This window comes from Archocentrus centrarchus, assembly GCF_007364275.1.
Source record: "Archocentrus centrarchus isolate MPI-CPG fArcCen1 chromosome 18 unlocalized genomic scaffold, fArcCen1 scaffold_23_ctg1, whole genome shotgun sequence".
Taxonomy (NCBI): Eukaryota; Metazoa; Chordata; class Actinopteri; order Cichliformes; family Cichlidae; genus Archocentrus; species Archocentrus centrarchus.
This window is the reverse complement of record NW_022060145.1, coordinates 228,202-255,290: the sequence shown is the minus strand read 5'-3', so window position 1 is coordinate 255,290 and position 27,089 is coordinate 228,202. Positions and strand designations below refer to the sequence as shown.

At 43.6% G+C, this 27,089-nt stretch overlaps 1 protein-coding gene across 12 annotated transcripts in view; it reads right to left on the bottom strand.

Annotated features, from left to right (window-relative positions):
* The window catches only part of ablim2 (actin binding LIM protein family, member 2), a 128,023-nt gene that overhangs the window by 50,945 nt on the left and 49,989 nt on the right, over window positions 1–27,089 (bottom strand). For all 12 annotated transcript variants that reach the window (XM_030722549.1, XM_030722548.1, XM_030722553.1 and 9 more), the window contains exons 3-5: window positions 6,979–7,162; window positions 1,441–1,553; window positions 1,058–1,184 (exon numbers count right to left, since the gene is read on the bottom strand). In XM_030722549.1, coding sequence (XP_030578409.1) covers window positions 1,058–1,184; window positions 1,441–1,553; window positions 6,979–7,162 — 424 coding nt within the window. The remainder of the gene's footprint in view (window positions 1–1,057; window positions 1,185–1,440; window positions 1,554–6,978; window positions 7,163–27,089) is intronic.

Here is a 27,089-nt window from a genome sequence, read left to right as displayed (position 1 = left end):
AGGAAAAGAGTTAGTTAAGACCAAGATAAAATCCTAGAACCCACACAGTTACAGGCCAAAAGCTTGTTTGAACAGATGGGTTTTTAGACGAGATTTAAAAAAGAGATAAGCTGTTGATGACCTTTAGAGGTTGCAGTAGAGCGTTCCAGAGATGGGGTGCTGTATGACAAAAGTTCCTCAAAGGGCTAACACAGGGATAGAGAGATAACCACACACTCTCACATCTACACGTAAAACCATTTTAGAAAGATCAACTGACCTAACAAGTATGCGTTGAGACTGCAGCAGACACCAGAGAACACAAAGCTAACCCACACCAGTTTTCATGCAAAAGGCTAAATGCAAGGCTGAAAGATAGGCGTGTTAGCATGAACAAAAGAACATTACAAGTATAACAAATAAAAATCAATATTAAAAGTATTACAATAATTACAATCTATAAAATGGCCTTTTGTTTGCTTTTATATTGCTTTTAAAGTTAACCCAACTACAAAAAAATGCAAAAGAAGATTATCAGTTAATAAACTGTCTAATCAACCCTAAATCAGCTAGCACGCGAAGACTAGAGAAAACAAACAAAAAAAAAGGTTCTAACACGATGAAACAAAAAACAGTTTTTCATTTTAATCCTACTGATTGTATACAGGAAATGGGTCCTCCAGGCCTACATGTAATCCCTGAAGAGTATCAAATGTAAAAAAAAACAAAAAACAAAAAAGGTAAAATAGCTGAAATTGAGCCTACTCTAACATTCAGTCACTGAAAAAGTGCCCATCTATATTCACACATCAGTGCCAAATTCATTTACTGAATATTAGGGACTTGAATGACCTTCTTCAAGCATTCCTGAGCCGATCATCTTTTATTTTCCATGTAATTAAGCCCAGTGATAAAGGAGGTGCTAAGACTAGAAGACAGAAAAGATTCTGAATCCTTAACTTAGATGGTCTGTGAGATTCAACACTCACATTCCAACAAGCTAAAATCCAGAATAAATAACAACATTAATGAAGTATTGTAATAACGGAAGTGTATTTAGATAGTCTGTCAGACTTACTTGCTGATGTACTCAGCATTGAGCACCTTGTTGCAGACTTTACACTTGAAGCAGCCCAGGTGCCAGTGCTTGTCCAGTGCCACAAGTGACTGTTCATTTTTAAATTCCTTTCCACAGCCACAGCAATCTGTACAGAGCACAAAAATGCAAAGATTAGGTGATATTTAATGGAAAATGACATTAGAGTTGACTTTCTCTGAGTGGAAAAGTTCTTTGATTTAGCTGAGTTAAAGGGCAAAACAAATACTGGGCATTTTGGTTTTCTGGGAGGGAAACACAAGTTAGGAAAGTACCATTTTAGGTGAAGGAACAAACAGTTTGAAGTTTATTTATGGCATGAGTTATGCTTTTAAAAGACCCAGGCAGAGCAGAAAAACACTGACTGTGGACAGCCTGTATGGGTGCAGGGGTGTTGGCAGGAAGAGGCTGGGTACACTTTTGGCAGATACACTCCTTCCCATTAAATGTCACTCGGTCACCGGCTGGGAATGGCTGTCTACAAACAAATAGAAAAACAGAAGAACATCAGATGAGGGATTTGTTTTTTGTACTCTGAAATAAGATCAATTACTAATATCCTCCAACCCCTGAAAAAATCTGACATAAAGTATTATTACGCTGATCACTTTCAGCTGCCAGTAGGAGCATTCATCTTATCCTTAGTGAGAAATGCTAGGCTGGGCTGTAGAGTTTTAGAAATGCTGAGGTCATGAGCCCAAACTGTAACCCTACCGACCAAAATATGTTTGACAAGCCGCCAGATACATATTGTTAAATATTCTGATATAATTGTATTTATTTATATTTACAGTGACCTTATTAATTTAAATATATTATTATGTTGTCTCTTAATGCTATCCCCTGAAGGCTGATGCAAAACTGATTTCAAATAGCCAGAAAAAGGTAAATCCTAAATTTTCAAAAAATTTTTTATATTTTAAGCTTTTCAGCTGTTGTTGAATATTTTTATTGATTATTTCTAACAGTTTTTTGCCTTACATTTTCAATTTTAAGCTTCTTTTATTGTAAACACATATATTTAGAGACATGAGCCTTGCAATACCTGCTATATTTACTTTGTGTATTTTTTGTAATGCAAAGAGTAGACTTCTCAGCTCAATAAAATTTAAACATTATCAGAAACAATAGTCAGGATTTGGTCTTCCTGTCCTAAGTTTTCCTCTGGTAATAGTGTGAAACAGCATTGCCTCTGTATTGATGGCAGGCCAGAAGTCACCAGTATTTTCATATTTAACTGTTTAACTGTTTGTCTTTACAGATTTCAGAAGTCACTGCTTCTTCTTTTTCTTACACCTTTAATTGCATTATTACATTGATTACCAATCTATAAAAATGACTTTTGTTTGCTTTTATATTAACCCAAATACAATAAGTGCAAAAGAAGAGTATCGGTGAATAAATTGTCCAATCAACAGCCCCCTCCACCAAACTTTACACTTAGAGAAATGCAGTCATACAAGTACTGTTCTCCTGTCAACCACCAAACCCACACTCATTGATTGGATTGCCAGACACAGTAGCACAATTTGTCACTCCAGAGAACACATCTACACTGCTCTAGAGTCCAGTGGCAGCAGCATGGTTTACACCACTGCATCTGACGCTTTGCATTATGCTTCAGGCTTGGATGCAGCTACTCAGCAATAGAAAGACATTCCATGAAGCTTTCTACCTACTGTTCTTAAGCTAATCTGAAGGCCTGGTGAAGCTTGTGGCAATTGACTGCAGGAAGCTGGTGACCTCTCACCTCAGCATCCACTGAGATTGCTCTGTGATTTTGCATGGCCTACCACTTTGTGACTGAGTTGCTGTCATTCCCAATTGCTACCACTAACAGTTGACTTTAGAATACTTAGTGGTGAGGAAATTTCACAACTGGGCTTGTTGCACGATACCACGCTGGAATTCACTGAGCTCCCGAGAGTGACCCATTCTTTCACAAATGTTTGTAAAAGCAGTCTGCATGCCTTGGTGTTTGGCTTTATCCACATGTGGCCAAGTGAAAGTGACTGGAACACCTAAATTCATTTATTTGAATGAGTGAGTGAATACTTTTGGTAATATAGTTTATATATACTGTATATACTGTATATCTGCAGTCATGTTTAAAGACATGGTGGAAAGCCAGAGACCAGAAGGCCACAGCCTATAACAGCACAGTGCCTATAAGTTTTGGATCGAGGTCTTCAGTTTTGACATCTCATGTTTAAATGTTTAAATTTATGAGTTTTCCTGCTTTTTGCATCTAGTGTGAACTGAAAGTGCACCATTGATGGTGGCTTCATTCACCAGCCAAAGACAAATGCTATTATACACCTAACGAGACATTGAAGTGACAATGAAACAATGTTAATGTGTCTTGGCTTTTTGTGCATCCTGCTTCACCAACAGCTGCCATCACAGAGTCAAATGTAGAAGGAACGATGATTCCTTGGCAGAGCAGACTTGCTGCCACGTGCTGCTACAGCTCTGAAATGTGATATTAGAAAATGCTGTCACACTGACACAGGCACCTACTGAGGGAGTAATACACCCTGGCAGACTGTGAATGGCTGATATTAAAAGTGAATTATGCGTAAACAGCCAGGAAGTTGTATTTTTAAGACTGACATAGTTGGTCTTTAAATATAAAAGTCTCACTTAAAGTTTAATTCTTGGTCTGAAGTTTCCCAAAGCTTTAGATACTGTATGTGCTATTTTATCAAAGGTAGTTACAAGAATTACTTTACTTTCTTTCTTGGCTAAAATACTACAAACTATAGACCTACTGGGGAGGCTGAGGAGTGTGAGCTTCCGACAGTTGGAGCATACCCTCCAGTATCCCCTTCTTAAAGATGGGGACCACCACATCGGTCCGCCAATCCAGCGGCACCACCCCAGATCTTCATGCAATGTTGCAGAGGCATGTCAACCAAAACAGCCCTACAACATCCAGGGGTGTTGTAGAGCTGAGAGACCTAGGGGTGAATCACCTCGGGGTGAATCTCACCCCCCCCCCCCCAGGTGCCCTGCCATCAAGGAGTTGTTTAATCACCTCAGTGACCTCACCCCCAGTTATGAGCAAGTAATCTCCCTCATCCCCAGACTCTGCTTCCACTACAAGAAGACGTGTCAGTGGGATTCAGGAGGCCCTCGAAGTATTCCTTCCACCACCAGAGTCTGTGGAGCTTAATAAAAAGGGCGACTGGACTTCTTTTGTTTCTTGAAGACATTTCACCTCTCATCCAAAAGGCTTCTTCAGTTACTGAAGAAGCCTTAGAAAACTGATCAAAGACCTGCGACTTAGGTTTCTTGGTAATTATGTGATTTCTACATGATGGGGTGACTGTAGCTCAGTAGGTAGAGCAGGTCACCTACTGATCGGAAGGTCAGCGGTTCGATTCCTGGCTACTCCAGGCTACATGCCAATGTATTCTTGGGCAAGATACTTAACCCCAAGTTGCTCTCCGACCGTTCTGTCAGAGTATGAGTGTGTGTGAATGTTAGTTAATTAAAAAGCACTTAGCTTAGTAAAAACATGGAAGTGCTTGTATGAATGGGAGTGCATGGGTAAATGTAAAAACGTGTTGTATAAGCGCTTTGAGTGCTCTGACTGAGTAGAAAAGCGCTATATAAGAACTAGTCCATTTACCATTCCTTCCTTTTAATTTTCAAATTACCCCAATATTACCACATTATTGCAGCGAGACAATATAAAGAGTTTCTTTGTGTACATTGTATTTGGACAGACAGAGGCAGATTTGCACATGCATGACAGAGGAATTTAAAAAATAGCCCAGATACACAAAAGAAACCTAGACAGCAAGATTACTAAATAATTGATGATTGATACAGTGTGTGTCACAGTGTGATATACACACATAAAAACACATACACCCCAATCTGATGTCTCATGTCAAGAAGCGTTTTTTTTCTCATAGCCTCATTTTTATATTGCTCACAATAAGCCTGTGTTCTGGTATCACAAAGGCAATATTTGTTATAATAGGAGCAAAGGAGTTAAATTATTGCAAGCTCCAAACAACACACTGGAGTATTCAGGTTCAGCAATGGGATCACTGAAGTATGACAGGATGAACACGCACACGCACACGCACACACACACACACACACACACACACACACACACACACACACACACACCACACACACACACACACACACACACACACACACACACACACAGCTCAAAAGACACTTAACACTAGTTGTGGGAATGGGCAAAGTGGCTGCACTAACTGGCCACGTACTTAAAATTCCTGCCTGCGAGAGGCTTCCATTACCTTTCAAGGCCTGGAAAACACTACACAAAAGAGGCATGCACACAGATTGAAAAAGGTGAGTGCAACTGTGTGTGGTCACATGTGTGTCCTATATTTATACATGTATGTGTCTTCTAGCTTTGTGTGATGACAGTGAAAAACACACATTGCTTATGAGCTATCTCTCTCTGGAAAGACGGTTCCATTTTGATTTTGAGCTCTCTTAATAATGGGAGAGTAGAATGTAGTTTCAGTAGAAAAACTGAAACTATATTTCTCCAGTAAATATGATTGGAATATGTTTGACCTTTTTGTTTAAGACCTTTGGATACATGTAAACCTAAACATAATGAAAAAGTGTTCTTACTATATGAGGGGGGAGGGTTAAAAACATGTGAAAAGGATCCCTAATAAACCCTCTGTTGCTTGGTTTAAGTCACTAGGTCTTAAAATTTCTATGGAAAAACCAACTACTCCCAAATTGTTATTAAAATTGTATAAGTTATTGTTAAATATTGATGATTCAGTTTCTCTCCTAATTGCAAAATGGGAACGTGATCTTTCTATTAATTCAGATCAAAACTTCCAGACACAAATTTCTTTAAACACTTTCAAAATGACAGTCCAAACTTACAACTTATACAATATTAAACTCTCCATAGCAAACACTATACAGGAAAAAGGATGTTACAAATGGGCCTTACACTCTCAAACTAATGCACCCAATGTGCAGGCAATCTGATGAGAACTACATGCATGCTATATTGTCTTGTATACCTGTTTAGAAGTTCTGGCAGAGGATTTGTAAAGACCTATCCATGTGGTTTAATTACTATATCCCAACCTCACCCACACTATTCTGTTCACACAAAATCTTCTTGGTTATCAGTAGTGTATGTGAGTGCATTTCAGTAGTGTGTGTGAGAGCGTTTTAGTAGTGTGTGTGAGAGCGTTTCAATATAGTGTGTGAGCGTATTTCAGAAGTGACATTTTAGCATGCAGACTGGAGTAATCAGGGATTAAACAACCAACCTTCCGATTAGCAGATGACCTGCGCTACCTCCTGAGCTACAGCCATCCCAAATGCAATCTTGAGCCTCTTAACCCAAAGTTTAACCATCACAACTAAATGCCTATAATTCATCACTGCCTTTGACTTGAGCTCTAACTGATTATCCACAACTTTATTCCAGGTTTAAAATAAAAATTTTTTGTAAGTATTTTATTTAATGTTTTTAAAGCACTATTTTTTATGATAATCAAGTCCTCTGATAATCCACAATAATGTGTTTTTAAAAACACCTGTATTATGAAGTGTCTGATAATGTCATGAAATTCAATATACAGTCATTTACCGAATTCCCTTTTTTAAGGACTGCTAGTCCATGTTGCCAAATATATTTACTGACATTTTATTGACACAGTTTGGATGCTCATAGTAAAAGCTAATGGTAGTCAGTCTATTTGCTATAGGAATATGCTGCTTCCAGAGCCATGATTCTCTCATTTAAAGGTTAAAAGACTCAAGTCTAGTATGTTGTTGCTCACTCTTAACAATGACTTGCAATTTTTTAGGAATTACCAAAGTGAAAAATTAATTCTGTTTCTTGGATTCTACTCCAAATCCCAATTACTTACTTGCATGAGGTGCAGACAAAGCAGCGTGGATGGTAGGTCTTGCCCAGCGCAGACACAACCTCCCCCTCGATGAAGTCCTGGCAGCTGAAGCAGCGAGTCCCATACAGCCGCTGGTAGTCCAGAGTACAGATGTATTCACCCTGCCGCACAAAGAAACCTCCCTGGGCCAGTTCACAGCCACATACTGGGAAAAGAGTGAGGAAGAAACAGTCAAAGGTTACCGGAAGGAGAAAAAAATGGGAAAAGGGTAGATGTAGGAAATGACCAAGATGATGAAAAAGAGGAGAGAAGCAGACATCAGGTTTGTTCTACATGTTGCCTTGATTATCACTTTTTAAAATTCAGCCATTAATATATTGTCTGTAGGTAACTTTAAGTTTTTTTTTAGCAGCATGGCTCTTGAGATTACTGAGCAACAAGACATAACAACACAAACAGAATTGTATATTAAACAAAAGAAAGTGTTTAAAAATCAAAATATATTTTATATGTTGCATTCCTCACAGTGTTAACCAGCTTCATGAGGAAACCACTTAGAATGGTAATGTCATAATCCCAGACTGTTTGCCCTGTGCTTTGTGTTTTTGTTCTTTGATATTCTGTTAAATGTATTATGTTTCCTAATTTGGCTCCTAGTTTGGATTAGTTTGGTTTATTCTTTTGGTTGATAATGATACTGTTGGATATTTGTGCATCTCAGGTTGAGTGGGTGTAGTGTGTTTATTGTTTATCCTCTGCACTTGTGTCAAGTTCATGTGTCTTAGTCCTGGCCTTTGTGTTTAGTTATTTCCTGCTTTATTTTGCTGTGTCTTTGGTCCATGTGCAGTGTGTCTTGTTTTCAATTCAATTCAATTCAATTTTATTTATATAGCGCCAAATCACAACAAACAGTCGCCTCAAGGCGCTTTGTATTGTGGGTAAAGACCCTACATTATTACAGAGAAAACCCAACAGTCAAAACGACCCCCTATGAGCAGCACTTGGCAACAGTGGGAAGGAAAACTCCCTTTTAACAGGAAGAAACCTCCAGCAGAACCAGGCTCAGGGAGGGGGGGTCATCTGCCGCGACCAGTTGGGCTGAGGGGAGAGAAAGACATGCTGTGGAAGAGAGCCAGAGATTAATAACAATTAATGTAGAAAAGTAAATAAGGTGAATGAAAAGAAACAGTGCATTATGGGAACCCCCCAGCAGACTAGGCCTATAGCAGCATAACTAAGGGATGGTTCAGGGTCACCTGATCCAGCCCTAACTATAGGCTTGATCAAAAAGGAAAGTTTTAAGCCTAATCTTCCACAGAAGAGGCGCCTGAAAGCTGAAGGCTCTGCCTCCCATTCTTGCATCCTGTGTTTCCCTTCCAGGTGTTTCCTATTGTCTCATTACCCGTGTGTGTATGTATTGCCTCAGTCTCCCTTTGCTCTTTCTTGCGTCATTGTTTTCTTCATGGTGGTGTTTCTCTTTGCTCCGTGTTTTGTCTTGAAGATTCCATTCCATGGATTGTCTGCCTTTTTCGAAGCACTGAACCACTTGAGTCAATTGTTTCTAAAATGGGTTGATTACTCAAAGCTTCAATTACAGCACCCTCTCCTGGAGAAGTGCAATGTTTTAAATTACACACATGCATGCACACACACCTCAATAGCTACCTTACTTTTGTTGAAAATACCTTTCATCCTGAAGCATCTTTGCATTCTTCGAGGCACACACATTATAACCGAATATCATGATATCAGGTTCTATTTACAAATAAAGATGGATGAGTGTGTACGTTTTGTTACTAAGGAGAGAAAACATGGCATAAATTGGGTGTAATTGTGTAACTATGGCAGGGGGTGAGTTTGTGGGAAGGGGAACGTTCGAAGCATTTTATTTAAGCACATTCATTTTTCCAACTATTTTCCTTTTTTTTTTTCTTTTTTATTGCTAGTGAGATGTGGCGGTGTCAGTGAATCACTCGCTGGACCGTGAACCAGTCAGGTGATTCGTTTCGAGTATGAAGCAGTTGCTGTTTCCTCATATGTCATATGTCCCGTGATTTTTTTTCACCCCAAAACAAGCTTCGAAGCAGTGGTTCTATGGAATTTTAAGCTCAGGGTCCTATTCTGCCTGTCACACCCCCCGCCACGACAGTATGACCTGACCAAACCGTGGACCCCACGGACTCAAAGATTTCCTCCAAGCAGCAAGAGGAAGTTATTGTGGTGCCAAGGGACTTTGCCCAGCAGATAATTAATGCCAGAGATGGACATAAAAGAATAATGCAACTGGCATTCTTCAAAAAGTAAAATAAAGAGAAGGTTTAGTAGAGAGCAGAGCCAGTTTAACACGTCTTGTTGTTTTCTGCAGCAAGAGCCAGCAGTGTCACATGAGCATGGGTGTGTTATTAGCACGTGTCTGTTTGTCTCCCTGTTAACAAAAGATGACAGGCTCTCACAATGATTACACACAGCAAACATAACAGCCATATGACATCACAGAACTGCTACACCCTAAGAGGAAACTTTACTTTATTTTTCCTATCCATTAGCAAAAACAAAACCCCTCCTGCCTTTTCCCTCCTGGAAAGAACAACAGGAATGACAGATGATAGAAGTTTGTTCTGGTTTGTGTCACGCTACGTTACAGCTCAGCAAACTTTTACACATTGTCTCAAACTTGCAGGCATGTCGAGAGATACACTATATCAACAAAAGTATTGGGACACACCACTTAATCTGTGAATTTAGGTGTTTTTAAAATCCCATTGCCACCAGTGTGTAAAATCAAGCTCCTATCCATGCAATCTGCCTTTACAAAAGAATGTAAAAGAATGGGTGGTATTAAAGAGCTCACTGAATTCAACAGTGGTATAGCACCAAGTCAGTTTCTGAAATTTCTTCCCACAGCAACTCTGCCATGCAGTGGCAGACTATGCAAAGTTGTACAGCATGTAAAGTTTCTGAGTACTGAGGCACATCATTAACGCTCTGCTGACTTTATAACTGCAGAGTTTCAAACTTCCTCTGGCATTAACATCAGCAAAAAAATGTGCACAGGGAGCTTCATTGCATGGGTTTCCATGGCTGAGCAGCTCCTGTAGGTGTAATGTGTACTTTTGTCCATGTAGTGTAGTGTATTACATGCTTTTAGGGCACAAATGCACATGCATACTTGCAGAATTGTTTAAAGATGTGATGTGTAACATGAAACGGGTGCTGATGGGCTTTTCAGTCGTAATTAAGGTTCATTTCACTGGCAGACAGGTCAACCAGTAAGTTCAATCAAGCCCAAGCTTCTGTCTCCTGAAACCAGTTAATGACCAGTAACACCCCAGCAAATCCCATCCCACCTGAAGGTCAGTCGTGCAAAACTCAGACCAACTGCATAAAACCCAAGTGATACATCTCAGACTCTACAGGGCTCAGTTAATATGTGAAATGTTAATCTTAATGGTAGTACAGTAATAAGAAGAATGAAGAAGTCTGGTCTGTTTGGGATGGTTGCCAGGAGATCTTCTCTATAAAACAAAAATGGTAGCACACTTTACCCTTCATGAATAATGACCTTATTGTGGTGGAGGGGTTTGTGTATCCCAGTAATCCCAAGGGCAATATTGCCAGAGGAAGTTTGGAACTCTGCAGTTAGGGCTTTGCCCTACGTAGGGTCTTTCAAGGCATCCTGGGTTATGGACTGTACAATAGAGTGAGTGACATGACCCCTATATAAAATGAAAAAATTAACGGAACTGGGAACAGGGTTCAGGAGTCCCCACTCTGGAGTCAGGCCTGGGGAGGGAGCTTGAGGGAGGGAGCCTTGGAGGAAAACCTTGGTGCTCCCCGTGAGCTGGAGGAGGTGGCTCAGGAGAGGGCTTCTCTGCTTAGGCTGCTACCCCTGCAACCTGGCCCAGTTGCCACCCAATAAAGAGAGGGAGGAACGGAGGGATGGATGGATGGATGGATGGATAGTACATCTTAAGTTTGCAAAGCTGCATCTGAAGAAACCACAAGACTAGAACAATGTTCTTTGAACAGATGAGACCAAAGTGGAGAACTTTGGGCATAGTGCACGCCACCATGTTTGGCAAAAACCAAAAAATAGCGTAGATGGATGGGTAGCAGATTTTAATAGCATTGCCCTTTTGACGGTTGCTGGCTAACGAATGTAATAGGCTCCCCACCGATCCCTTCGGGTGGCTCGAGCCTAATTATATTTTCGTTCAAAACTAACATCAGGGAAAATGCATGCCGCAGGTAGGGAAAATAGACAGGGTTTAGCTCTGATGTCAGCTATCAGGTCCTTTGCAACTCACCTGTTTGGAAAATCCTTGTTTTCTACTTTTTGTACTTTTTTGGGGGTCAGGCTAGCTTAAATGTTACTTTATAAAGTGCTAACCGATGTTTTCAACTGCTGATCGCTGATCAATGTGTCACTGGCAACACTGGAAAACGGGTTAGTGCACAAGTCGTGGCCTGCATGGCAGCTTTTGCTGTTCATAGTGGGATTTGTAGTATAAGCGGTGGGAGCACTATTTATCGGTGGGCCATTAATAATAACCATAGGGAATTATCTCGCAGGTCGTATATAATTATATCTTGGGGCGGATCTGGCCCGTGGGCCTTGAGTTTGACACATATGATTTATGTGCTCCACTAGCGGAATATATTTATATATTTTTATATGTATGAATAATTTTGCACTTACTGTATATGGGGATTTTTGCACATCTATGTATTTATGTATCTATCTGTATTTGGATATTTTCATAACTTTCTTCTACAATTGTCAACACATGTACGTGCTTAATTGGAGGCTGTTGTTTCCTCTTTCTGTTTTCCTTATTTGGTTGACAGTAATTGACAATCACATGTTCCAATTGAGATGTGGGCATGTGTATATATAGTGTGTGACCTGTAATGTCTTTACGTCTGAAGAAGGGCAGCTGTGGACTGAAATGTTACTGTTTATGGTTTTGTATTATATTAAATTATTACTCAGGAGCTTTTGCTGGTTGTGTAACAGGAGGACTCTCCCACCTTTCATTGGAAAAATTCTCAATGACATGTTGGATAACCTTTGTGCAGCACAAGCACAATTCCTCTTTTTTTAATCAAGCCTTACCAGGGGTTACAATGTACTATTAAAACAGCTATAACAATACAAGCAGGAATGTTTTGTCAGGAAGAGGAAAAAATATTTTCCAGCAGCTGCTACAAACTCCCTTACATCCGGTTCAGATATTTGGCAACATGTCTAGAATGAGATAATGCTCAGTTCTGATGGAATAAACACCAGTACATGGTACGTGTGAGTGGATGGATAAATTCATGTATAGATGAATGAAATACAACCACAGAAAAACAATTCTGGTAAGTGAAACAGCCAAAAAAGGCACAGAGGTGGCAAAAGTACAGGGATTCTTTAGTTAATTAGGAGGACAGATACTTCTGTTAAAAAATACTCTGGTTAAAGTTGAAGTACTGATTCAACTTCTTTACTCAAGTAAAAGTGAAAAAGTACAGGCTCTGAAATATACTGAAAGTAAAAAAAAGTAGATCCCGGAACAACATTTCTACCAACTATTTTTGTGTAAAGTTAACAGAACCATATTAATATAATAATAGCTAGCTGAAGTACAGTGACCACAACTTAATGGACATTGCACTCGGTCCAACCTGCTGTAACCCCTGAGTACAGCGCTATAAATGATACATAAATTATATGGTTTTGCCTCGTCCATCGTTTCACGTATGTGATAAGCCCTGGTGATCGAGGCTACTCCAGTAGGATTGGCTTTTGTGTGTTATGGTTCCTTCATTTAGTCTCAGAACAGTTTGTTTGAAGACGTGCAGCAGCCAGAAATATAAAAACTTCCCCAGATGTGTTAAACTTAAAGTAATGAGCCTGTTTTGAAAATGTTACGAGTAGAAAGTACAGATTTCTGTGTAAAAATGCAGGGAGTAAAAGTAAAAACTTGTCAGAAAAATAAATAATTAAGTAAGTGCAGGTACCTGAAAAGTCTACTTAAGTTCAGTAACAAAGTGTTTGTATTTCACTACTTCCCACCTCTGGTGGCTCTTTTGTCCTTTTAGTCTAACAGTCAAATGACAAAGGGGTTAGTAAGAACAAGTAATTCTAAAAGAAAAAAGAAAAAGATTTGAAACATGATTCCTGTGAGTCAGCTTAACTGGGAAAGAACATCTAAAAAACTTAATACATAGTTAATTTGCAAAATAGTAACTCTGCAAAGTCATAATTCATTGTTTTGTATATATTGTATGTGCAACTTTTATATTGTCTGCATTTTTACGAGTTTATATCTTTATTCAGGGGTGGCTGTAGCTCAGTAGGTAGAGCAGGTCACCTACTGATTGGAAGGTCAGTGGTTCAATTCCTGGCTACTACAGGCTGCGTGCCAATGTATCCTTGGGCAAGATACTTAACCCCAAGTTGCTCTCCGACCATTCCGTCGGAGTATGAATGTGAGTGAATGTTAGACGATTAAAGCACTTAGCTTAATTAATTAATCATGGAAGTGCTTGTATGAATGCGTGTGCATGGGGTAAATGTGAACGTGTTGTGTAAGCGCTTTGAGTGCTCATATCTGAGTAGAAAAGCGCTATATAAGAACTAGTCCATTTACCATTCAATCATGGTGTTGACTGGCAGGAAGGTTACCCAAGTGTTACAAATAAAGCGAGATCTCAGCTTCAGAAGAGTTACATTTCATAAGAGTTTTTTTCATAGTGACTTATCTGCAATTTTGGTAATTTATATAATTCCCAGATGACACTTGAAAGATAAGTTCTGGTAAGGACATTAGTAAGAAAATGTGTTAAACCTCTGTTTGGTTATTTTGTTTAGCAATTGTATTCAAATATTCTTTTTTATTTCAAAGCTGTGTTGAGTAAAATACTGAAATATTAGTACTGTATAGTTAAGGGGAAAACCTGGTATATGACACAGTTGAGTATTGCTGTATGTTTCACTGTGACCTGGTGGTGGTTAACTGGATCAGTTGCAATAATAAATTGTATGGTGCTGTATATTTTGTTTTATAACAATTAAAGTCACAATCTGAATGTGAATGACAGAACTCTACTGTGATCATTGATCTGACCAATTGCTATATTTTTCAGATTGGTGTGAATAGAATAGAATAGAATTCATCCATCTCCGCTTATCCTGTTTAGGGTCGCGGGGGGGCTGGAGCCTATCCCAGCTGACATAGGGTGAGAGGCAGGGTACACACTGTAGAGGTCGTCAGCCTGTCACAGGGCCAACACAGAGAGACAGACAACATCCACACTCACATTCATACCTATGGGCAATTTAGAGTTTCCAATTAACCTAACCCCAGTAAGTGCATGTCTTTGGACTGTGGGAGGAAACCAGAGTACTCGAAGAGAAAACCCACACAGACACGGGGAGAACATGCAAACTCCACACAGAGAGAAAGGGAGGGCCAAGGTGGAATCAAACCCAGGCCTTCCAGATAGTATTCCAACTGTGAGGCAGCAGTGCTAACCACTGCACCACGTGCAGAATAGAATAGAATAGAATAGCGTTCCTGACATTATATGTCACTTATAATGAAATTACAGACCCCTCTCAGCCCATAACATGTTTTAAATGAACTGAAAATTTGAGAGAGGATAAAGGACCCAGTGATAAAGTGATTCATTTCACTTTAGTCCTGAATGTCTTGAGATCTGCCTTGACTGACACGTGACTTGACTCTGCCCTTTCTGTGACTTAAAATGTGCTGTGAAAGACTGAGGATTTGAGTTTTAACTTGCCTTGAAATAGTTGAGATTAGAGACCTGAGACTTGATTTGTGTTGCTCTGGAACTATTTTAGACTGGTTAATTACTTCTTTTGATTAACCTGTGGTGATTATCTTAATACTCCCCCAAACAGATTTTAGACTTGATTTGTCTACAATACCCAGAAACTTGGCCTTTTTTTTTTTTTTTTTTTTTGCATTTTTGGCCACCGCGGGTTTTATCGACAGTGGAGAGAGACAGAAAATGGGGGAAAGATACAGGGGAAGACATGCAGGCAAGTTGGCGACAGGCCGGGACGCGAACCTGTGTCGACCATGTATGTGGTCGCCGGCTTCACCACTAAGGCACCCAGGCGCCCAAACTTGGCCTTTCTAAGAATTGTTCCAGATTCCTTAAGACTTGTAAAAATTTCCTTTACTGCACAATACTTTGAGTTGTTTCAAAGTACTTAAGTCAAGAGGTACTTGAGACTATCAGAGAAAAAAACAATAAAAAAAAACAGCTGTGCAATGGAGCAACATACAAAGACACATAGTGGGCAGGGTACAGAGACAGAAACCCTCACTCAGTCCTGAGTGCTGTTTCCCATCAGCTCATCTTTCAATCCTTGTATATTTATACCTGCACTGCCAGTTGGCACACAAGCTCCTCTCCTCACTCTATCATAACATATTTGCTTAAGCAGCTCAGCAGTTGAGCCTTTATGAGTTCATCGTGAAGCTCATTCTTCATTGATAACACTTCCAGAAAGCATTAAAGGTGATAGCAAACCAAATCGTTTGATGTTATTCATTTAACGGGAAGTAGAGTAATTCATATACTGCAGCAGACTAGAAGTTATAGTAAACACGCCTCTAATGCAGATCAAAGGGTTTTTGTTTGAGAGCATTACATAAGTACAGGATGACAGAATATGTGTTTTCACTCTCATTGCAAACAAGAGCATGTGCAGGTGCAGTGGGTGGGGCATATGTTAAAAGGCAGACAAAACTCAATGAAATTAAGTTTTAAATGAGTTGGATATAAACGTCAGTAAATTGTAAACTTAGTTAAACACAGAATTAGAAGTGGTATTTTAATATATCTGACTACAAACAGAATTACCAGAAATGTAAAAAAAAAAAAAAAAAAAAAAAAGCGCTATCAGCTGCATATGTCAGAATTAGCTGTGAACTCCAAACTCAGGTAGCACAAAGAAACTGTATCAAATGGTATCATTTCAAAATCATTTAATCTCCATTACAACAGTAGAAAATTTTTTCAAGGCTTATCGACATTACTTTTTAAAAAAAGTAAGGCTTATCTCATGTCTCTCAGTGAATCCACTTACATAAAGCAAATGTATTTGGAGGATTCAGTGTGTTGTGAATGTGCTTCCTCTGTGCTAGAAGTCTGTTCTGGTTTTACTTGAATTCAGCATGTGAAATAGATGGATGTACAACACATTATCCTGTTGTAGTCTATAAATAAAATATGGTGCATCTGTTTTCTCATGTACAAATAAATCTACTGAGAGAAAAAAGTAAAAGATTGAAAAGTCTGGAGAAGAAACCAAGTGAAAAGTAATGCTGACTGTAGACTTAAAAAACAAATATATATATCATTTTGAAGAACTAAAAGACATTAGCAATGGCTAGCTAGCTGGCTGATCAGAGTGCAGTCTTGTTTACAATTTTTTTGTTAGATTAGTTTTTGAATATAAACCATAGAAATTAAGTAACATTATTTTAACATGAAAGGGATTATTTTTACCGATTTTATAGGGTGGTTTAGACTGTTTTTAGTTCATTGTTTTGGATGTGCAGCCCATCTCTTCACTGTTTTGCTTCACCAGCTGGCTTTAGCTGCCACCTATTTAAGAGCAAAAAGCTCAGATAATACCACTGTATGTCACATTCATAGCAATATACACCTGGAGGGGTTACTGAAAAACACAGATTGTGTATCTTTATAACATACTGCATCCTGAGGGATGTTATATACTGACCTGATATGGAAAGAAATAAAAAGTATCTTCTGTGTCATTACAAGAAGGTCACCTTCACTCTAACTCATGTTTCACAATGCCTCTCACTGGGTGCCGTTGTGTCTGTTTGTGTGTGAGCATGGTTAAATATATATTCACCATGTGTTCTCTGCTATGAATGTGTGATTCTGACTGCAACTCATATTTTACAATACCATTCATGTGTTTGCTTTTGTGTAGTGGGACGGTTGGGGTGTGAGTAGGACATTGTCAATTACAGTCCATTTCATGACGTTAACTATAGTGTCTTCAATCTGCTTAAAGTGATTTTTGATGGGCTAACTGAACTGTACTTGGGAAAGAAAATCCAAGGTTAATCCTTTGAATAAATTAACCCTATAACAGTGGACAATCACCAACAAAGCACCTGTTGCCTGCCCTTACTTGCCCTGAACAGCTGGCTAACGCTGAGCATATCACAACTGAGACGTCTGATCAAATGCACTTTGAATTACCATAATTATGCATCCATTTGTCCTATCGGAAAAATTTAAACAGTTTCTGAAAGCTGAGAAATTGTGCTTCATAACCAACGTAGGGTTATTATGGTAATTGTTGCTGGAAGTCTGTGAATGGCAGCAATTTTGAAGTTCATGGGCCCACGCTAAATAAAGGGTTAAATGCCTGCTGTCTCTTAAATTGCAAACAGGATCGTAATAAGGGAATAGGCGAGGGAGGTCTGCACTTCCACACCTTTTTACTCCTACCTGTCGCAACATACTTGGTTGCAAACCACTCCAGTGTGAGGCCACTATCTAATGAAGCCAACAGGACCACATCAAGCAGAGATGAGATTCTGAGGACACCAATGTGGAAGCCTTCCACCACTTGGCTATAAAAATGAACAGAATTCCTCACCCCCCAGTAATGGGCAAGTTGACCCCCTTGTCCCCAGACTCTGCTTCCTCTACAGAAGTTGTGTCAGTGGAATTAATTAGGTCCTCGAAGTATTCCTTCCACCACCCGACTAGTAGGTTGAAGTCAGCAGCGCCCCACCCACACAATACACTGTGTGGGTAGAGCACCGTTTTCTCCTCCTGAGTCTCGTGACGGTTTTCCAGAATTGCTTCAAAGCAATCTAAAATTCTTTTACCATGGCCTCACTGAACTCCCACACCCATGTTTTTACTTGTGGTATGTTCTGAACATCCGGGTGAAGAGAGGCCCAAGTTTGTGAGATCTTCAACTCCCACTTCCAGCAGAACTTCAACAACATGACTGAGTCCAAATGGACTGTGTCCCGCACCTCCATTGCTGAGGTTGCTGCATGAAGCTGTGGCAGCTGATGGGTACTGTCAGGCCAAGCGAAATGTGGCTTGGGTGGAGGCTGAAGCAAAAAAAAAAAAGAGCAATACTGGAAAAACATATGGGAGAAGGATGCAACACACCAAGATCTAAGCGCAGACCACAGCAAACCTCCCTGAACAGGCTCCAGTAACTACCATAATGACAGACATCCAGGACAAAGTCTCAAATATGAAGAATTGGAGAGCACCAGGACCTGACATGATACATACCTACTGGCTAAAGAAGTTGACTGCACTCCATGAGCACCTGGCAGCAGAAATTAGCCAACAGCTCATGGATAAGACACACCCAGAATGGCTGGATAAAGGATGGAGAGTTGCAATCCCCAAGGACCCCCAGAAGGGACCAGTTCCATTGAACTATCTGCCAGTAACCTGTCTCAGTACAACATGAAAGTTCCTGTCAGACATCATAGCGGCTAAGATGAACAGGCAGAGAAAGGAACTGACAGAAACACCAGAGGAGCTGATAGATAGAGCTGCACTTGAGACTATAAGACCAGACCGACAACCTGTGTACTGCCTGGATTGATTACAAGAAAACTTATGATTCATTGCCACACGCATGGATCTTGGAATGCCTTGAACTGTACAAGATCAGCAGGACCCTATGAGCCTTCATCAAGTCAAAGAAAAAACTAAAAGCCTGAACCCCTTCAGCCAGATCATTAGTTACCAACAACAAAATGGATCAAACATCAGCCACCTCTTGTACATAGATGACATTAATCTGTATGCCAGGAGTGAATGAGACATTGATTTACTGATCTACACAGCAATGACATCAGAATGTCATTTGGAGGCAACACCAAGACCCTGTATTCACTGCTAAATAATATTCTCCACCCCCTGACTCGTTTCCTTCTTATTTTTACTCGACTGTAACCTTTAACTCCCTTAAGTTGTTTTTCAGTGAAAAAAATCAACAAAATCCAACACCTGTTTCTCCTCGCCTCCCCACCTCTGTCAGCTGCTCTCCAGTGTTCAACTACCAACTCCCTCTGAAATCACTGACCTCATCCAGAAATCCAAGCTCTCCACATGTCTACTTGATCCTCTCCCCACAGTTCTGGTTAAATCCTGCCTCTCCTCTCTCCTCCCCTTCATATCTGCTGCAGCTGTCACCCCAATTTTGAAAAAGCCTGGCTCTTATCCAAACAACTACAATAATCTTCGCCCCATCTCTAATTTACCTTTCATTTCCAAAAAAAACATTTCTATTCAACTTCATTTAACTCAAAACTGTCTGTATGAACAATTCCAGTCTTGTTTCCACCCCGCCATAGCACAGAAACTGCTTTACTCAAAATCACCAATGACCTTCTCATGGCAGCTGATTCCGGACTACTCTCCCTCCTCATCCTCCTTGATCTGAGTGTGGCCTTTGACACTATCTCCCACAACATCCTTCTCATCCTTCTCTTCTATTGGCATCATCCACACTCCTCTTGACTGGTTTCGATCTTATCTCATAGGCCACACTCAGTCTTTCAAATCGCACTCCTTTCCTGTAACTTTAAAGCTCTGTCCTGGGCCCCCTCCTTTTCATCACTTACATCCTTCCCCTTGGCAATATCTTCTGCAAATTCAGCATCCATTTCCATTGTTTCACAGATGAAACACCTATCCCCCAAACCTAACTCTTCCCACCCAGCCATCTTCCTCACCACCTGCTTATCTGAAATCAAATCCTGGTTCACCTCAAACTTTCTTAAATTAAACAGCGACAAAACGGAGTGCCTCCTTGTCAGAACAAAATCCACCTTATCCAAAGTTGGCAGTTTCTCCCTCACAACTGACAGCTCCGCAGTTTCCCCCTCACCTCAGGTTAAGATAATAATATTACCCAGTGTGCATATTTTCACCTACGAAACATAAATTGCCTCTGCCCCTCCCTCTCCCTACATAACACCTCCATCCTTGTTCATAGTCTTGCTGCCTCCCGTATTGATTGCTGTAACTCTCTTCTATTTGGCCTCCCTCACAAATTCCTCCAGAAGCTTAAAATGGGTCAAAACTTATCACCCAAACCCCTTCATTTCACCATATCACCCCAGTCCTTCAGCAACTCCACTGACTCCCAGTTAAATTCTGAATTCATTTCAAAATCCTCCTGTATAAATAAAATTCTAAATTTTATTTATATAGTGCCAAATCACAACAAACAGTTGCCTCAAGGCACTTTGTATTGTGGGTAAAGACCCTACAGTAATACAGAGAAAACCCAACAGTCAAAACGACCCCTATGAGCAGCACTTGGCAACAGTGGGAAGGAAAAACTCCCTTTTAACAGGAAGAAACCTCCAGCAGAACCAGGCTCAGGGAGGGGCAGTCATCTGCCGTGACCGGTTGGGCTGAGGGGAGAGAAAAGACATGCTGGGGAAGAGAGCCAGAGATTAATAACAATTAATGATTAAATGCAGAGTGGAATATAAACAAAGTAAATAAGGTGAATGAAAAGAAACAGTGCATTATGGGAATGCCCCCAGCAGCCTAGGCCTATAGCAGCATAACTAAGGGGTGGTTCAGGGTCACCTGATCCAGCCCTAACTACAGGCTTGATCAAAAAGGAAAGTTTTAAGCCTAATCTTAAAAATAGAGAGGGTGTCTGTCTCCCGAATCCAAGCTGGAAGCTGGTTCCACAGAAGAGGGGCCTGGAAGCCGAAGGCTCTGCCTCCCATTCTACTCTTAAGTATCCTAGGAACCACAAGTAAGCCAGCAGTCTGAGAGCAAAGTGCTCTTTTGGGGTGATATAGTACTATGAGGTCTTTGAGATAAGATGGGGCCTGATTATTCAAGACCTTGTAGGTGAGGAGAAGAATTTTAAATTCTATTCTAGATTTAAGAGGGAGCCAATGAAGAGAAGCCAATATGGGAGAAATATGCTCTCTCTTTCTAGTCCCTGTCAGTACTCTAGCTGCAGCATTTTGGATCAGTTGAAGGCTTTTCAGGGAGCTTTTAGGACAGCCTGATAATAATGAATTACAATAATCCACCCTAGAAGTAATAAATGCATGAATTAGCTTTTCAGCATCACTCTGAGAAAGGATGTTTCTAATTTTAGAAATATTGCACAAATGCAAAAAAGTGGCCCTACATACTGTATGTAAAAAAGGCTGTTCCGGGGGAGATTCAGCACGGGAAGTATCAGGAGACCTGGCTCGCTCTCTTCCTGCTGACGGCGGAGGGATTGAGAGCCGCCTGCGCATGAGCTACACAGGACGCGGTAGTTCAGCTGCGCCGGCTACGAGCGGAACGGGTGAAGAATATCGACTGTCAACCCAGAGGGAGATTGGTGCAGCGGCCAGTGGACTGTGTGCGTCTATTTCAAACCACACAAATACCCACACACCTGCACCCCCGCAGACCCATACTACTGACCCTATGCGACCACAACCTGGTGGAGCTAAGAACAGCTGTAACTGTCTTGGTGGTGGAAATAAAGCAAAATAAAGCGAGCAAGACATCCGTGTGGTTCTGACCGATCACCTGCTGCGGGTCCCAATTCAATAATCTGGCATTAGTAGTGTAGAGGAGGCAGACTGCCCCAACAAAGTGGTCCTTCGAGCCGGATGAGGAGTCTACAGCAGATAAGGATGTCTACAGCACAGGAAGACGAGGTGGGTATGTGTGTCAGGAGGCAACAATCCCTCCCCGCATATCCGGACAACGATGACCGATCTGGGTTCCCAGCCAGATCGGGGCCACCACCAGGCATGGAAACTCCTTCCTCAACGCAGGATAAATTGGGAGATGGAGACCACCACAGCAGATACTTCACACGCTCGGCCTCCCCGATTAGCCAGGAACCCCATAGCCCAGAGCAGGGGAGGAGAGAACGTCATGATCTCGAACTGGAGAGGGACAGCCTTCTAGCATCGGTGGAGAAGCTGAGACTCCAAAACGAGCAGCTCAGGGTCAAGCTTGAGCACCACGGCTTGGTGGAGGGGTATCGGCAGGGGGCTCCCCAGGGGACACTGCACAGTACAGGTTCCGGCTTTAGAGCCACAGCCTTGCGGCCAGGCTCTCCAGAGGGTTTTCTTAGTGGGGCCGCATCATATCCACAGCATGCGGTCAGTGGTCCCGACCAATATTGGGGGAGACACGACTTTCCGTCTGACCCAGGGCGCGCGGGGCCCTACGCTTCACGTAGGGTACCCAGGACAGGAGGGGAGTATTACACCAGCGATGGCCAGGAATGGTGGCGCAGGGACTCCCCCGAGCAGAGACGGGGCTACAGCCCTGAACGGTGGTGGGGTCCGGGTCATGGACCGGAACGGCACCAATCCAGCTTCCAATACATGGGCCCACCGGGTGGGCGAGAGAGCGTGTATAGGGGGCCGGCGCCTACCATCCCAGATTTCAGCCACCCGAACCCTAGGGAGTTTGCGAGACTCCGAATGGCTCTGGAGAACCTGCTGCCAGAGGGAGCTTCGGAACGCTTTAAGTTCCAGATATTAGTTGACCATCTGAAATTGGAAGAGGCACTGCTAGTCGCAGATTCCTATACCAATTCGGATTACCCCTTCACGGACACTATGGCAGCCTTGAATCGGCAGTATGGGCAGGCGCACCAGCTTGCTCTGCAGCGCATCGCGGAGCTCATGGATGGGCCCAGCATCCTAAGTGGGGACATTAAATCCTTTAGGTTGTTTGCCTTGAATGTCCGCTCGCTGGTGAGCATGTTAGAGCAGCTGGGGCAGAAAGGATGGGTGGAGCTGGACTGTGGTTCACATGTCACCCGCCTGCTGGGTAAGTTACCGCACGAGCTCAGATCTGGGTTCAGACGGTATATACACCCTCTGCGGATCCCGATCCCCACGCTTCGGGATCTGGCTCACTGGTTAGAGTATGAGCTCCAGATCCAAGATGATATCGCACAATACCGCCCCAAGAAAGATATTGATGCCAGGCCCAAAGACCTCCGGCCTGCTACGAGGCTACCTACCAAGGCTTCCATTCTCATGGTAGGTACCGAAACCAAAACCGAGGGAGGTGCCGCTAAAGGGCTAGGCCAGAGTGCGAAGAAATTCTGCCCATTCTGCGACAATGACAAGCATTCGCTGAATAACTGCTCAAACTTTAAGTATCTGAGCACAGCGCAGAAGCGTAGTTGGATACAAGAGAATAACCGTTGCTGGAGGTGTGGTAGGGAGCACAGAGCCTCAGACTGCAACCTGAAGATGCTCTGTAAGTCCTGTAATAATAGGCATCTCCTCGCCCTGCATTATCTTAATGCACCAGCCAGTGGGAAAAAGGACGGAGGCGATAAGAGGTCAGACATTGGGGCGGCTGAGGCCAGTGAGGCCACACCTACCCCAGCGGTAGAGGAGGTGTTCTACATCGGCAAACCCCCGCAGGGAAGCCGCGTGTTACTTAAAGTCACCAAGGTCATTTTGCGGCATGGCACTCAAACCATGGAGACTTACGCGGTGCTTGACGACGGGTCAGAGCGCACCTTACTGCTGGACCCCGCTGTACAGCAACTGGGGCTCCAGGGCCAGCCCGAGGACCTGCCCTTGCGGACGGTGAGACAGGAGCAGCATGTGCTTACAGGAGCATCGGTCGCGTTCTCCATCTCACCAGTGGGCTGTCCAGATAAGGTGTACCGCATAGAAGGGGCCTTCACGGCACCGAAGCTAGGACTAGGGCAGCACACCTATCCGGTTAAGGCGTTGAAGCGCAAGTACCGGTATCTGAAAGGGGTTCCTATCCCATCATTCAAAGATATTGTCCCATTGCTGCTGATTGGCTCAGACCACCCCCACCTGGTGACCCCAGTTGAGTCGGTAGTCCTGGGGCCCCCCGGGGCACCTGTGGCAGTCCGCACTCGCCTCGGGTGGACACTACAGGGGCCAACCAATAATATCAAGGCGTATCTTCGTGAGCAGCATTGCCTTTTCACCAGTTATAGAGCCCCACCAGCCGACATTCAGCAGCATGTCGAGAAACTGTGGCAGTTGGATGTGCTGCCATGGCGAAATGAGAAGGCTAGTATGAGGTCGCGACAGGATCAGGAGGCTCTTAGCAGTTTGGAACAAGGGACTGTGCGGGTCGAGGTGAACGGCATTTACCGTTATGCTACCCCTCTACTGCGCGTCCAAAACTTCCCGAACCTGTGGGCACCTAAGGAGGCGGTGTTGCCTCAGCTCAGGAGTACTGAGAGGCGTTTGGCTAAGAACCCTGACATAGCCCGAGTCTACAACGCCGAGATCCAACGACTCGTGCAGGCCGGTTATGTCGTCAAGCTACCACTTGACCAGGGCCAGACTGTTAACAGTTGGTACATCCCGCATCACCTGGTTGAGCACAATGGCAAGCATCGAGTGGTTTTCAACTGCTCTTTCCAATTCAAAGGGGTCGATCTGAATGAGCTTCTGCTTCCTGGCCCAGCACTCGGCCCTACCCTACTCGCTGTTCTCCTACGTTTCAGAGAACACAGCGTGGCCTTTAGCAGTGACATAAAGGGCATGTTTCATCAGGTTAGACTCTTACCAGCAGATCAACTTTTACTCCGCTTTGTGTGGAGAGACCTCAAACGGGATGAACCGCCCACGGTATATCAATGGGCCGTGCTTCCCTTCGGTACGACCTGTAGCCCCTGCTGTGCAATCTACGCCCTGCAGAGGCACGTTACCGATCACACGCGGCCCGGTGATCCAGTGAGGGACGTGGTACTGAGGAACTTCTATGTGGACAACTGTCTACATAGTGTGGCCTCAGTGGACCAGGCGAGATCTATTATCCAACAGTTGCAGTCTCTTCTGGTTGAGGGGGGCTTCGAGCTGCGCCAATGGGCTAGTACGCATCCGGACACCATCCGTCACATCCCAGCGGAGCTGAGATCAGCAGGTGCCGAGAGATGGATAGCCCAAGGGCACCCCGGCCAGGCCGAGTCCGCCCTAGGCCTGCAGTGGAACTGCCATCAGGACATCCTGTCCTTCAAACATGGGGCATCCCTGACGAGGCCAGATTGCATAACGCTGCGCTACATTTACCGAGTGCTAGCGAGCCAATATGACCCCCTTGGGTACCTTGTACCCTACACAACCAGGGCCAAGGTCATCGTCCAGCATTTGTGGGAGAAGAAGCGAGACTGGGACGATCCCGAGCTTCCCGAGCACCTGATTGCTGCATGGCGAGGGTGGGAGAAGGAGTTGTTGCATTTACCGAATATAACCCTTCCCAGGTGTTACACTAGTCCACCATTAGACACCATGGACTGTCAGCGGGAGATACATGTGTTCTGCGACGCCTCCGAACAAGCCTATGGCTCGGTAGCCTACCTCCGGTCGGAGAGGCCCGGGCAGGGGGTGGAGGTAGCCTTTGTCACTGCTAGATCTAGAGTTGCTCCCAGGAAGCAGCAATCGATCCCGCGTCTAGAACTATGTGCGGCCTTGACAGGAGCCCAAGTGGCCCAGCTCCTCAAGACTGAGCTCACGTTCCCTGTACAACGAGTGGTACTGTGGACGGACTCGACCACAGTCCTAACCTGGCTTCAGTCAGAGTCGTGCAGGTACAAGGTGTTCGTCGGCACACGTGTGGCCGAAATTCAGGATCTCACGAAGGGAGACACGTGGAGGTATGTAGAGTCGGCCTCCAACCCTGCTGATGATATAACCCGTGGGAAACCTCTTCCCACCCTAACACCCGAGAGTCGGTGGGCTCGGGGGCCGGGGTTTCTGGGGAGTAGCCCGGATGTATGGCCGGCAACTCCGCCTCTTCAGATTAGTGCAGAGGAATGCGAGGAACGCAAAAGAACGATTTTCTGCGGTCTTACTACCGGGGGGGGTCTCCTGCCTGATGCAACCCAGTTCTCTACCTTCAGAGAGCTGCTCGCCGCGGCTATTCAGAGCCTCCACGGGGCGGCCTTGACCAGCGCCACGGCTGAGGATTACCACCAAGCTCAGCAATCCTTGCTACGTCAGGTGCAGCTGGATTGCTTCCCCACAGATTACGCCCAACTGCAAGCCGGTAAGCCGGTTGCTAAGAACAGCCGCCTGATTACCCTGGCCCCTGAATTTGAAACTGGTGACCAGCTCATCCGGGTAGGGGGTCGTCTTCGCCACAGTAGTCAGCTAGAGCCAGATGCGGTGCATCCAGTTGTACTGGATGCCAAACATCCGATCACCCGTTTGCTGATCCAGGACTATGACCAACGATTGCATCATCCAGGACCGGAGAGAGTCTTCGCTGAGATTCGTCGTAAATATTGGATCCCAGGAGGCAGGGAGGCCATCCGGCATCTCCAACGGAAGTGCTCTGAGTGTCAGAAATGGAGGGCCAAGCCACAAGTCCCTAGAATGGCTGACCTGCCCCCCTCGAGACTTTGCTTGTATCAGCCGGCCTTCTACTCTACAGGAGTTGATTGCTTCGGGCCCTACTTGGTGAAGATCGGTAGGAGGACTGAGAAGCGCTGGGGGGTTCTGTTTAAATGCCTGACCACCAGGGCGGTACATATTGATCTGCTCTCGCACCTGGATACAGACGCCTTCCTGATGGCATTAAGACGTTTCATAGCCAGAAGAGGCAAACCTTTCGAGCTACTCTCCGACCAAGGAACCAATTTTAGAGGGAGCAATCGAGAACTGCAGGAGGCTTTCATGGCCCTCGCACCAGACCTCCAGACCCAGCTGGGCCCTCAGCAGATACGGTGGAGGTTCAACCCGCCTAATGCACCCCACTTCGGGGGCTGCTGGGAACGTGAGATACGATCTGTGAAGCAAGCGCTTCAAGTAACCCTGGGAGCCCAGTCGGTCACTGAAGAGGTATTGAGGACTCTGTTAGTGGAGATTGAAGGAATCCTTAACTCCAAACCCTTAGGCTACACTTCAACAGACATCGCAGACCCAGACCCGGTCACACCTAATACCTTGCTAGTCGGACGTCGGGACGCTTCGCTCCCGCAGGTGGTGTACCCTTCCTCAGAGCGCCTGAGCAGTAAACGTTGGCGCCATAGCCAGCTGCTGGCCGATCATTTCTGGAAACATTTTATCAGTTTCTATCTGCCTGGTCTT